General features: G+C 46.6%; 1 protein-coding gene across 1 annotated transcript; it reads right to left on the reverse strand.

Moving 5' to 3' along the window:
* Positions 1–242: 242 nt before the first annotated feature.
* On the reverse strand, positions 243–3141 carry gdnfa (glial cell derived neurotrophic factor a). Its single transcript, XM_068753099.1, has 2 exons — positions 2937–3141; positions 243–766 (listed from the first exon to the last, which is right to left on the reverse strand). Exons 1-2 carry the CDS (start codon positions 3139–3141, stop codon positions 243–245), a joined length of 729 nt encoding a protein of 242 aa, XP_068609200.1.
* Positions 3142–13794: the final 10653 nt, after the last annotated feature.

Genomic DNA, 13794 nt, shown 5'->3' on the forward strand with positions numbered 1-13794 from the left:
CAGTTAAATGCACGGATGGCTGTTTAATGGCTGCTACAACATCTCTCAGGTGGCTTTTATATACTCACCTGTCTCCTCTGAGGTCTACAGACAGAAACTGCAGACAAATCACTCCCTCTTTGACCTCAAATGCCCTTTTCCCAACCGTGACGCCGCCCCCTGTGCCGCTCGGCGGGCTCGTCAGGGCGATCCCGAGTTCACCGACGCGGGTCTGTCGAGTGTGTCGCGTCCACGTGACGTCCTCAAACGCAGGCACATTTCCGGGCAGAATGCTTCTTCAATGTGTGGTACACTACATTATCGTCCAAGAATGACAAGTCGTCGTCGAAAGCGATTGGCCGACAGCAGGTGCGGGAGGGCGTGTCCCTGTCCAGCTTCTTGTTGTGCGTCAGGTTGTTGAGGATCTTGTCGTAGTTGGTCTCTGCTTCCACGCAGGGGCCGCTGCAGTACCGGAAAATCAGCTCCTCTTTAGTCTGGTAGCCCAGGCCCAGGTCCGTCACGTTGAGGTGGACCTCCTTTAGCAAGCAGCCCCGAGTCTGCACAGATAGCCCCTCCCTCCCCTTCTCGCCCCGCCCGCCTTTACCGCCCCGACTTCGTCCCCGACCCCGCCTCCTGTCGCCACGTTTTCCCGCGTTTGCTGCTCCCCTCTGTCTCTGCTCCCTACGTCCCCTGGAGCCCTCTCTCGTCTCTGACGATCTCCTGAATCTGCCAATGGTAGCCTCGATGAAATCCATGACGTCGTCAAACTGGTCAGGAGAGACGTCATCTGGAAGACACAGAAGGAGCCAGTTCACTTATCGGGGTGGCGTAATAATCATCGGGTTGCAAATAGCTCTAACAGTATTTAACATGGTACGCAATGATAAGATTGAATGAACAGATAAATCCAGATGTTCAATGTCCATAAGAAATGAGCAGATTACATGAAATTAGAAAAGCACTCTGAGGGCAGCTCGTTCCCCTCCTAATTGGATTCACACCGTCCACACGGTGATCCGGATCGTCATCAAACGGTCCTAAATTGTTCTTGCTATCTTTATACACCAACCACGTGGAACGCAGTCCAGAGTTGCTCCTATATGAGAACGAAGAGTTGCTGCAACTTTCCAACATGGCTAATGGTGGTTGGGTCAAAGGTCACTTTGTCAGACGCAGGAATATGTGTTCACCTGCAACGATGGGAAGAAGGCAGACTCCCTTTTGTAAAACGCACAACCTTTTGTTCAGCAGCTCAACTCCTGAGAAGCTGCATGGCTCAGGGCACTTTGAGGTAACCGCCAGGCTTGCTTTCACACTCCAGCTGCCCGTGTTAATGCAGTAGACACGGACTAATTACACCATCGGGAGGGGGGAAACTTTCGCTGGTATGATTTTTAGAGGGCCGAGACTTCAGAGAACAAATGAAAGGCGACATTTAGAAGCGGCAGACTGTGGTCCGAGGGCTGGACGAAGACCTCCTGCATGCGTTCCACGTTGATTCTATTACAGAATAATGTCGCTCCTCCGAGCCTGCAGGTCTGGCAGCAGAGCCGTGTAGGAAAAAAAATCATGCAGACTTATTGTGGTGTAATAAATCAATCGGTGCGCCGCTAATTGCATTGCCTTCGGTGCGTGGATGTGTGTGTCGTTATGCTGTGAATCACGCGAGGAGACTCGGGGCTGCAGTGTCTGGCAGGTGTTGGACACTATTGCTAAGTGTCAACTATCTCTGCTCTTCTACCTGTTCCTCCGGCAGCCCTCGGGTCACCTTATCCGCCTCTGCTGCCACAGCTGATTGGGCCGCTGCCGGTATATCAGGTGAGCTCAGGCCAATCTGTTTAGACACACCTGCCCTTTGATTTCGACGCCTCCTATTGTATGTCAGCTGCTGGGCTAGGCGGGGGGTGGCTGCGGTACTGCCTGCTGATAGATTGCGCATGCAGCAGGTGACTCACCCTGCAAATTGTGCCACTTTGCAGAGTCGATGCAAAATAATCATCGTGGTTGGAAAAAGAAATGTCGTCTTTTTTTTTGTTGCTGTATATAAAATGATCTCTCTGTTAGCATTCGGTTCAGCGCTTCCTGGTGCAGCTGCAGTTTTTAGTCTTAAAAGGAAAAACAAAAAAAGCACATTTTTCTTTGTAATTACTCACAAGCGTCCCGTCTTTGGAGCCCTGTTTACACTATTAGTGCATAGTTAATGGTCTTAGGTTACAAAGCAGATAAGTAATGTCACTGCGATCCAAACAGAAGATGAGGTGGGCAGGACAAACATTTGTCTGAATGTTCCATTCCTTATCGAGGTTCTTGGCCGTGCCTGCATCTGTGTGAAGATCATGCCGTGTCAGATTGATCCAAACAAAATAAATCCCTGCCCCACTGTCACCGCTGCGACGAACATAAACACTCGCACTGGGTGCTTCAGACTGTCTGTCGGCCTCTGTCCAGTCCATACCCCGGAAAATTCCAGCAAAACCCCGTTCGCACTTAATCCTCTACAACGTGCCGTGATTTCTGACTCCTGGCAGATGGATTTGAGGTCAAAGGTCTCTGGGTCGAGAGGCAGAAGTGAATATAAACAAAAGAGAAAAAGAGAGAAATGTGCACGCAACCGCTTTGGCGCCGTCCTTTTTTTTTTTTCCATGCCACTGGCTTGTTTTTGTCATCAGTATATATACGATCTAAACCACAGCAGCAATAAAACACAAATTAAGATCTTCACCTTCGCCTTATCAATGTCGGACTCTCCACCGTTGGCTCAACCGGCTTCACGCGTGATGAATCAGGAAATGCTAAATTACTTGGTCAGCAAAACCAACGGTCTTGACCGTCACGTCTGTAAAAAGTTATTTAGAGGAGGCGTGGCAAAGCGACCACATCTACAGTCTGACTCCCAATTATCTATCGATCAAAAGACAATCCTAGTGAGTGAGACATCAACACGCCGTGCGCCTTACAGCGATCCTCCATGGAGATCTCCTGCAGGTTGTCGTCTTCCTGTTGGAACGCCGACTCGTCGTCCTCCACAGATGGGGACACGGAATCACCGCGGCTGCTGGAGAAATAAGTCCTCTTGGCTGGCTGAATGTTTGGGTAGAGAGGCCGCGTGGCAACAGAGCTCAGGAGCAACAAACACGAGGCCAAAGCATCCCATAACTTCATTTTAGACTCGGTTCCTATGAAGAGAGCTGCGGAAAGAGGAGACAAGATATTTGAGATGTGAAGAGAAGACAAAAACAAACAAACATAAATAATCATGTAAACACGCTGAGTTCATCCAGAATGTAGGCCAAGTCTCGTTTGGCTCGGTCCGTATTTATAACTGTGTCATCATCTCAGAGGGTTTTGATTTTCACTTTGTCTCGTAGTGGGGTTCACTGTAAACACGACTGTGAGAGTAAACCTATGGGGGGGCAATAGGAACAGCATGTAGTGGACTTGTATATATTGCCAAAATATCTAAATTAAATACACAAATAATACTAGAATGAGCAAAAAGGTGCAAAACTACTGGGTTATTTAAAATAAAAGGCAATTAAAGCGCATCTAATTACTGAAGTTCCGACCCAGAGGGATTATGGGAGCTCGCGCTAATTGTATCAGAAAGTTGGAGGGCGCGCCCCGCACAAAAATGCGTTGATTAACGCGCGCAGTCTAAATAATAGTGCGCGCCGGGACAGATGGTTGCTCCCCGAAGAGTCCGACTAATGCATGCTGGGTAACGCAGCGAAGCTAAACAGCAAAGGGATCGATAGAGGACCTGAAACATGAAGTGAAGTGGAAGAAACTGCTTTTGATTTGCAACTTGAACGAAACGCGCTCAATGTGAGAGTTCTTTGATCTTTGCGCAACAAACAAACCGAGGATGGCTCTGAGGCGCACAGATGATCACAGGATCATGGGGGTGTCTTTTCTTTTAAAAACCACACTCGCATTCACCTCCATGGATATAAATTACCTTAAATATGGGCCCATGAAGACCCGAAACTTGCTGGCTTGCAACGTTTCAACCACACAGGAGCAGCGACTCATTTGGCGTCCCCACACCGAATCCAAAGTATCACCATAACGAGTTATAAAATCGGTTTGTGTCCAGGTAGTGCCGCAACCGGGTTGAGTTTTTATATCCAAACGCACCAATTAATCGGCGCGTCTTTCCACACTTTTTAAGTGTCCAAAGGTGTTGGAAGAGAGCGCGCAGCCGGCGCGCCTTGTGGGGGTACAGTGGCAGTCGTTGATTAATTGGATGCTACGTTTCCAGGCTGGAAATCCGAGAGAGCTCCACCATCATTCCGCTGAAGCGGATCCAATGAAGACATCAACGGCCCCTGCATGCGCGTAAAATGTTTCCAGGAGTGCGAGAAGCCCGCCTGGCTCCTGTTAACCCAGCTAAATGCCCCCTTTACATCCACAGCTGCGTAAAATGATCATCTGACGCTATCCTGACAAGGTGGGCAACATGAATCGGGCTGTTTATTCTCCATTCTCCGCTGCGCGTAGGTTGAAGAGTTTCCAGACGCGTTGCTCTCATGCTGGACTGAAGAAGCGCAGCGCACCGGGCGCGGAGCGCGCTTTGGAGAGATTTATAGTTAAGTGCGCTCTGACGTTTGGAGCAGTTTGGAATCCGCCCCCCTCTCTTTATACCCTGCGAGAGCAAACAGTGCGTAACGCGGGTCCGCGCGTCTCTCCCGAACCAACCCCCGGAGCCCCGTTCGGTGTGCACATATCTCGGGGATTATGTCACACATCCTGATGTCCCCGGGATTAGATTTCGGTATGCGGAATGCGATTTGGAGATGTTCTGTTTGCGATACGCGCCGCTTCTAAACTGATCTTCGATGTCTTGGGCGCATCGGTGTCACGTTGCGTCTGTTGGACGCGCGCGCGCGCGCGCGCATCTCATGTTTTACAGGCACGTATTTTGTAAATATGCGCGAGGCGATCATTTGGAGCGCACTGGACACTTTGATATGTGAGGCCTTTGAAATGTTATGCCACCCCAAATGCATTCTACCCAATTCTAGCGCCTTGCAGCGCGCAGGCCATTAAAGAAGAGGGTTTCTTGTGGGTCACAAAGGCAGGATTCTGAGATGTAGAGGTGCACCTGAGGAGCCATTTCCAAACACCCTTCATGGTTTACAAGCTCCGATCATATTTCCTCTCCTGCACACACACACACACACACACACACACGACTCATCCAAACAACTGAACACTGGCCCTTCTCCCCCCAAGAGGCTTTCTGGGTTTTTATTTAACACGATAAACATGGCTGTTAAATAAAAGGATGGAAATCCCAGCATTGACACTTTAAATCCACGCCGGCTTAAATGTTATTCCGTGAGTGGTATTAAGGCTCAAATGTGTTTCCTCATGGGTTGAAACATCCTGTCAATACACGCTTTCTTTCAAATATTTATGTACGCCCAGCCCATTTTTGGAAAAAAAAAAGAAAAAATCTGCATGTTGCTGAGCCAAGTTCTCATTGTATGGATTCCTTTGGTCGTGTTCTCACATGGCTTCATTGTGTTACCTCACAGCTGCTGCTGTCGTGAGACAATTCTTGGAAATGGTATCATTTATTCTTGCTTCTCAATTTCCCCGACCATCTTTAACTATAACGTGTCAGTTTTCCACCCCGAGTGATGCAGGAATGCTGCAAATGAGACTTTATGATTTGTCACAGTGACTCATGCTTATTCCAATTCAGCTGCACCACAATCAGTCAGTCATTTTGTCATGACAGCTGACATGGAAATACTGATAATAATAATAAAAAAAAGAATTTTCCTTTGGTTCAACAGGAGTGTTACGCTGTTCAGAAAGGGGCACTGCATTTCTTCCCTGCCAGTGCATGCTGGGATAGCCTCCGGGCTCTGATTTACTTTGAGCATGAATAAACAAGTATAAGAGAACGAATGAAAGGAAACCATACTTAAATAAACAGGGTCAAATTGCATGAATATCCGTGTCAAATGGTGATATTATAATCGTGCGCATTAGAACAGTTTCTTGCTTCATGCAATGAATTTCAGCTAAACCGGGAAAACACTGAAAGCCTGTTAAAATGAATAAAAATCCAAATTAATGCTTTGTCTTTTTATCATTATGATTATTTATTGATTTTTTATGATTTTTTTTTTTACAAGACAATTTTGCATAGTAACACCACGCTGCCCCCAGTGTGAGCAGAGGGCATCTTCTGCCCAGCCTTCATGCCTTTATGCAGGAGGGGCTATTTTAACATGGGAGCAGCCCTTTGAGACTCTCTGGATACAGGTGTTGTGTTTTCAGACGGCTCACCTGCACTTTTAAATGCCTTGAGTGTGTATTTATTATTCATGTTACCACCCATCAGATTTCTCTTTGATTTATTGTCTCGCGAACATGATAACTTTACTCGTGATTCATTTTCTGTTTATTTAGTGTTACAAGTATATTTCCACCCAGGCTAGACCTTTCCACGCTCTTCAAGGCAGTGCACACACACACACACACACACACTGAACTGAAGATTTACTTTGCCTGTTGAGCATATTTACCTCCACCGAGAAGGTTTAGTGATAAGTTTGGTTTCTGTTTGTTGGCTGTTGGCAGGATTACAGGAAACTACCTGAGATGTTTTTATGAGACTTGCTGAGATAGTTGGTCTTTAGGGAGGGACACTTATTGGATGAAGGGGGGGGGGGGGGACCTATAGGACGTAACTCTTTTTTTTTTTACCCTTTCCCTTCTCTTCGGATTTGGCCCAAAGACACTTTGACATGTCCTATCAGAGATCCTTCTGACGAAACGCCGCGTTCGACACGTCGGGTCTGGGACTCCGCCTGGTCGACAGACATGTCGGACAGAGTCTGTATTGTGTATCGGTGCAGGGTCTGCATCAGGGTCGCTGAAGGATCCCTCTGTGACTCTCCTCTGTCTCACACAGTCAGAGCTGTGAAGATAATGGTAACTGAAAATAGAGCCATCTTTACAGAGACCCCCCCCATCAGCCAAGAACATGAGGGACACTAATAAACACTGATTTAAGATGAGCACGATGAATAAATCACCACCACGTGGATGTGAGTACGGGATCAGTCACTCATAGAGAAAAGCCCCTTTCATGATTTGTTCCACTGATGAATTGAGCAAAGCCTTGATGGCAAAGCCTCCCAGAGAAACAAGGGGATGAGAAATACAAAAAAAAAAAAACTGTCTTCAGAGTTTTATGGAACATGTCATATTCTAACAAACCGGATCGGTGCAGCTGGAGCATTTTAACTGCGCTCTGCATGGCGTTGTGCACGGAAGTGCCAGTTGTCTGCGAGCGTGCGAGCTCAGCTTGTCAGTGGGTACAGAGTCCCCGGATCACCCTTGGCACAGAGAGGGACAGACAGAGGGCAGGTAATCAGGGCAGATACTGGAGGATTGCCATAGCTTTAAGCTGATCCATTAGGGCATTTCACTATTCAGATGTGGCGTGCGGCCAAATGCGCCAGCCACCGTGGCAGCCAGCGCAGCATTTCCATCTATTTCATTCATCGCTCAAACATTTCTGATGAGTATTGTCATCATTCACTTATAGAATTTTAACCATGCAAAAATATGCAGAGCCGGCGTGTGTGTGTGTGTGTGTGTGTAAATGATCACTTGGTACCATCAGAGTGCTAGCAGGACTATGACACTGTTATAAATAGAAGTGAGGAAGTAAGGAAGGTTAAATCTCTCAGACACTGATACTAAATGTGTAGAGGGGAGTCATTTAGAAGCCCACATGTCCTTTCAGACCATTTTTTACTATAGATGTTTTTTTGTTTTTCTACATTATGTGCTTGTATTTATAATCAGGAGTACTAGCAGTACCACAGTTCCTCTCTGGGCATCCTTGTCATAGGTTTTATCTAGACCTACAAAGACACAATGGTGACCTTCCCTGTACTTCTCCATTGCATCTGTGGTACTCTTCCTCAGCATAAAGCCATGCTGCTGCTCGCCCTTCTTCTTGCAAATGGGCACCAGCACACTTCTCCTCCATTCCTCTGGCATCTTCTTCCCCTCTCAGATTGCATTAAACAACTTCCATAACTCCACAGGTATTCGTCATCCTCTTCATTGCCTTTCTAACTACACCCTCAGTAATCTTTGTCACAAACTATATGATCTACAATACTTTATTGCTCTTTATACTGTTGCAGCAGCCTTTTAAGGCTGCATGCTGTGCGAACAGCTTGTCATTGGCCAAGGGTGAATTCTCACCCCGCGAGTAAAGTTGAATCTATTAAGCTCTTTCCCACAGACCAGTAAATTCAATGGGCCATGAAGGAACTTATGAATTCAAGGTCCTTTTGCTATTGCAATGTAAAAGTTATCGCATTGCTTCCTGCTATTTATATTTACACCATTCACAAATACTATCAAACGTTTTCCGAGGGTGCAGAGCTGGATAGTCAACTCTCTGAGATGTACTTCATCTTTACCATTTTGAAGAAATTTTAATTGCATATCGTGTGTTTTTATGGTGGGCTTTATGTCCAAGTATTCGCACAAAACAACTTCTATAGATACTACACTGATAAGAGTTGGCTAACTCGTCATTCAGGCGCTATATGCTGTCTTTATAGTTTTTAGCAGGACTGGCTGAGTGCTCGTCACGGCCATTAGCGAAGAGGAAAAGCTCCCTCTGGGAAGGGTTGTAAGGACGTAGCTTGTTGTCAATTTGCTTTACACATCTGGATCAGTTAGCAAATTTTTACCTGAGCTATTTTGTGACCCCTGGCTCTGCTGAAAGTGTGGTGGATGAAGCTGGGTCTTCACTTTCACCAACAAGGTCACGCTAATTGGAGACGGAAGTGTTGAGGATGTCTTTGGATCAGAGCGGCGGTGGCTGGGGAGTCACGGCAATGGAGGGTCAGATCCCGTTTCTGCTCTGGTGCCCTGTTCTAATCCAGCCTGGCATGTGTTGAGATCAGAGCCGGCCCATTTCACTACAGCCAATCCGCCGGCTGTGTGGTGGAACTTGCCATGTCCATATTTCGTCGACCGCTCCAAATTTATAGCCCAAAAAAAAAAAAACTGCTCTGGATGGCTAATCTGCCATTGGCTCATTCTGGGAGCCGAGATCACACAAAGACACCTGAAATCGAATGACCCAACCAGAAACAGTCCCACAATCCATTATCAGGTTCCAACCACGAGCAAAGACGGCACTAAACAGCTGCACGCTCCCCTTGATATATTTATGTCAGTCACTTATATAAATACAGGGTGACGCAAACGCACATTCACAGTCACACACGTGTGAATGTGCGCGTTAACACGGACACAATCGCACAAAGTAACAAAAACAAATGTGGACAAGCACACACGCATGCATCGAGGCACAGACACACACACACATATCACGCTCCCTGTCAGTAATACCCACAGGATATTATATCTCTCTCTCTCAGCAGAGCGAACAGTTGATCGGAGCAGCTTGACCGCATGCCGCTTTGATGTCAATCAGGGCAGTCACCTTGAAAATGACTTAAATCTTTAATATGAGACGAAAGTTAGCCTCAGATTAATAAAATGCTAAATTGACACGGTTTTTCCTCCCACAAGGTCAGATTAGAGATCGTTTCACCCCTATATTCAGTGGGAACAGAGATTAGTCTCGGATGTGTTTGTCGTAGAATAAAGACTAACATCAGTGGTAGCTAATAGTCCAAACAACCAAGTACATCAAGAACCCCGAAAACCGTGGTGACTGAAGTTGCAGGAGGAATTCCTGGTATAACTTCACCCAAGCAATTTCTGTATGATCATATATTCCACCTTTAAAGTTACAAAAAGCAATCAGACTGGGGAATCTGATTGCTTTGGTGGTTTCAGTCCTTTCTTTGTTGCGGATGAAAGAGCGGTGAACGTTTCAAACCTTGCAATATGACATTATTATGCTAAACAGGATGTGGTGTTTCCCAGCATGTTTAATAAGTCACTGATCGATTGCACGGCGACTGCAGCACGTTGGAGTGTCGGGAGCATTAGCACGCACTAGTAGCGGATCACTTGACAAACATCGGTTAGTTGCCACTTCTACTGAAAAGAGCGGTGAGTCAAATGTTGCCGTCAGCTTTGAACTTTGTTCTGTGAGAGGCCTGAACAAGTGGCTTCCAATAACAAACCGGACAGAGCTTAGAAAGACACGACGTAAATAAGGCCACCAGGGAGGAGATGTTGTGCTCCTTTAGTTCCAAGGTCATACAAATTAGAGATAGCTATTTGTTGTGCTATTGGCTCCATAGATACTTGATTAAATCCCCCTATCAATGCAGCCGGCGAAAGCGCTTCAAAGCCTCTATGAAAAAGCGTTTTACTGCTAGCCTCAAATTCATTTTAAGATGCATGGTCTTACAGGGAGGGAGAGAGAGACAGAGAGAGCTGCTGATAAATCAGGAGAAAGGATGCTGGAATAATCACACGTTATCATCATTATCAGAATGGAGGTCAGGCTTGTTTGGCAATGACCCAGTGTTTAGCTCCAAGGACGCAGCGTGGCCCTGAGTCATCCAGGGCGGAGTGTAAAGTGGCGCTGATATCCAGAGAGTTCAAAGGTCAAGCTTCAGGTGTCTGGTGAATTGTTTTTTGGGCATATACGTTTTGTCTTTAAAGTTCTTACATATTTTTTTAAATATTATAATTCAACGGAAATGGTGACGCCAGTGAGCGGAGCAGGAGACTGACAGTCGCGACCCCTTCAAGTCATTCGACTGAGGATTCCAGAGGTTCTGCAGCTCGTAGCGGTTGCACAGATCTGCTGGTTAAAGCCATTTCGCCACTGGTTGAGGGTTGAAGCCCTGCTAACAATCACACAGTCTGACCCAGCTGTCGAGCCGAGCTGCGACAGGTGACGCCGCCGCAGGTTCGGACGATGACTCGGCTCCCGTTACTGACAATCGCCATGCGCAAGTTTTTATGTAGAATCGGCATCAACAGGATTGACGAAGCCAGACAGCTGAAAAGACCATGGATGAAGGGCAGCCGGACAGGTGATAGGCTGATAGACAGACAGCTAGACGGGCAGACAGACAGGTGGACAGACAGATATATCAAAGCAGATGCAACAGTTGTGTGGCGTGCACAGGATCAGAAGTAAATGGAGATCTGATCCTTTCTGTCAAGTTTACCAAAGCATCTTTTGTGGGCTAAGGTCAGCACAGGGGTCAAATGATCCAACTCTCAGTGATGATCAATACAATTCTGCGTTCCTTTAGAATTGGTTTTCTACTCTGTAAAAAAAAAAAAATCAATTTTCTCCAGGGGACCAAAGGGCTCGGTGTGCGACGCCTTGGAGAGAGACGGCTATTGCATTTCCAATATATCCGTACCTGTCACAAGTTTAAAACGGGGAGGTGCCAAAGGCGAAATGTGATCAGCATTTTGGACAAAGGAGAATCTTCTGTGGAGGATCACTTCAGAGGGAGGAAGACCTGCCCCCCCCCCCCCCCCCCACAGCAGATGGAAGCTTTAGCATTATGGCCGGAGGGGTAGAGGGCCAAAGCGAGGCGAGACCGCGAAAGAGGTGCTGGAGACACGACTGGGCCGCGACGCATGTCCCACCGCGGAGAAGGATTTCACTCGCCTCCCCTTTGGTGTGTCATCATGTTACCAGTCCTGTCAGGAGCCTCCTCCCTGTCCGCCCACGCCATATTGTTCTGTGCTCTGAGTGGACAAAAGAATAAAAGAAAATAGATAATGAAAAAGAGAGGAGGCAAGGAGTGGGAGTGAGCCACATCTTGAGCTATTGTTGGTGCTGTGTGTGTGTGTGCGGTTTTTTTTCAACACTACTAAAGTGACAGGTAAAGCTGATCAAAGGGCTGAAGGTGATTGCTCTGGTGGGCGCTGCGGATCATATCTGGTGAGCGTGAATAGAGCGCGGGGCTCTGATGGCGCGTTAGGGTGGAGCAACGTTAGGCTGCAGATGAAGAAGTGCATCGACGGCGATATCATTCTCCATCCGGTGGATGTTGAAAAGAAACACCTGTGGGGCCGTTCAGTGAATGCAACACCTGGGCTGTGTTTTTATATCATCTGATGTCTGTCACCAAATGTCTCAGTCCAGGTATCGCTGCAGATAAAGTGTCCCAAAGACCATCGCAAGGCGTTTCATAACTTTACTGACACACTTTTTTATGTCTTCATACAATGTAAGAGAAAGAGAGAGGAAGGGGAAGAGGGGAAGAGTGTGTGTCGGGATGAAAGGAGGAGCTTAAGAGAGCGCCTCAGTCATAACACACCCTGGATGCACTTAAGGCCAAATTAAGCAACAGACAAAGCATGTTTTACTGTGTTGAGTCCTATTTGCACCGAGGAAAATACAAGCTTCCACTCGCTGTGTCGAAAATCTCACATCCTCAGAAATAAACAAATCAATCAAGCAAGGCGAAACAAAAGACAAAACTGGCCAGAAACACAAATACGCAACAAATATCTGAGAAATGAAATATGCTTCAACTTCAAATGTGGCATTTTTTTTGGTTTTGTTCTGAAGTATTGCTAAAACACAAAAATTCTGACAAGCCTCTTGGATCTTAAATCATTTACCCAAAGACCTCAAAGTCAAATACCTTTGTAATAGAAGTGTTGTGCTATCCACACGCACACACACACACACATGCATTTTAAAGTGTGTCTGCACAAAATGTAGATCTTTTAGCGTCTTTATAGGGAGACTCTGTGAAACAACTGTCTGCTGCTCTGCTAGAGGTGCTGCAAAGATCACGAACAGTCTACCCCCCCCCCCCCCCCCCCCCGGGTGGTCGAGCTAAGCCTTGAGAGGGCGAGGGGTCGCAGACACCGGAGGGGGGGGTCACACACACACACATGTGTCAAAACACTATTTACAACTGGAGAGGCCCACCTGAGACCACCTACAGCTGCTCCTCTGCTACACCGCTGTACAGCTGCAGGAGGTGATGTGCTACTTGAGCCACTGGGTGGCGGTGAAGCTTCGTGTAAATCATCCCTTCGTCATCGTGACAGGAATAGTTCCTGCCGTCGATCAAGAACTGAATTCTGATCCTGCATAATAAGAAAACCACACAGGGATAAAAGGATGGTCAGACAGCGTCAGCTGCAAGTGTCCATGCATTTGAGTGCACAACTATGCCCTTCATTTGAAATGGGTCCATAACCTTTGCGCTCTTGTTCAAGGGCGAATAGGAGTTCAAGGTGGATGACAGTACTGGAATGAGAAGTACTTGTCTGCAGCGATGACGTACACTGACTTAAATGTATTATTGCAATGTTAAAAATAGAACAAGAAAGTCTACATTTACAATGAGCGAGCAGCACCTCTCATTGCAGCCCATGAATCTTTCGCTACCTGATCTGGACCCAGTGATCAAACACAATTACCGGTGCACACATCCACGTGCTCCAATTTCAAGTTTGGTGAAAAGACACGCTGTGAATAGATCCAAGCAGCAGTCACATGCAGGTTAGATGACATACAACTTATTTATATATGCCAGCAACAGGGCGGCCTTTAAAACACATATGGATGAAGCTTTGTAAATCGAATATTTGTAAGCCTTATGCCTCATAAAAAACCCCCCAATATAATATAAAGGTTGAGTGAGAAGCTATTCATATAAAAGTCACACAGAATTGGTGCTAGAGAACAATCCCACATTAATACTTCCCTTATTGTTCAGTTTTTTTTTGGTCATGTTTTTTTAAGCATCACATTCGTAAAAACTCCCGCGCTCATACTGAAGTGAAAAGGTCAGTGTACCTGTGGGATGAGGGGATGTATAGATTCTGTGTGTGTGTGTGTGCGCATTTGTG

Source organism: Brachionichthys hirsutus, chromosome 19, assembly GCF_040956055.1.
Source record: "Brachionichthys hirsutus isolate HB-005 chromosome 19, CSIRO-AGI_Bhir_v1, whole genome shotgun sequence".
Classification (NCBI taxonomy): domain Eukaryota; kingdom Metazoa; phylum Chordata; class Actinopteri; order Lophiiformes; family Brachionichthyidae; genus Brachionichthys; species Brachionichthys hirsutus.

What these genes read in the sequence shown, in the direction of transcription:
- gdnfa (XM_068753099.1), bottom strand. Translation starts at nt 3,141, where the DNA reads ATGAAGTTATGGGATGCTTTGGCCTCGTGTTTGTTGCTCCTGAGCTCT. An exon ending in GATCTCCATGGAGGATCGCT is followed by an intron (nt 767 to 2,936) that starts GTAAGGCGCACG and finishes TGTGTCTTCCAG; the next exon opens with ATGACGTCTCTCCTGACCAG.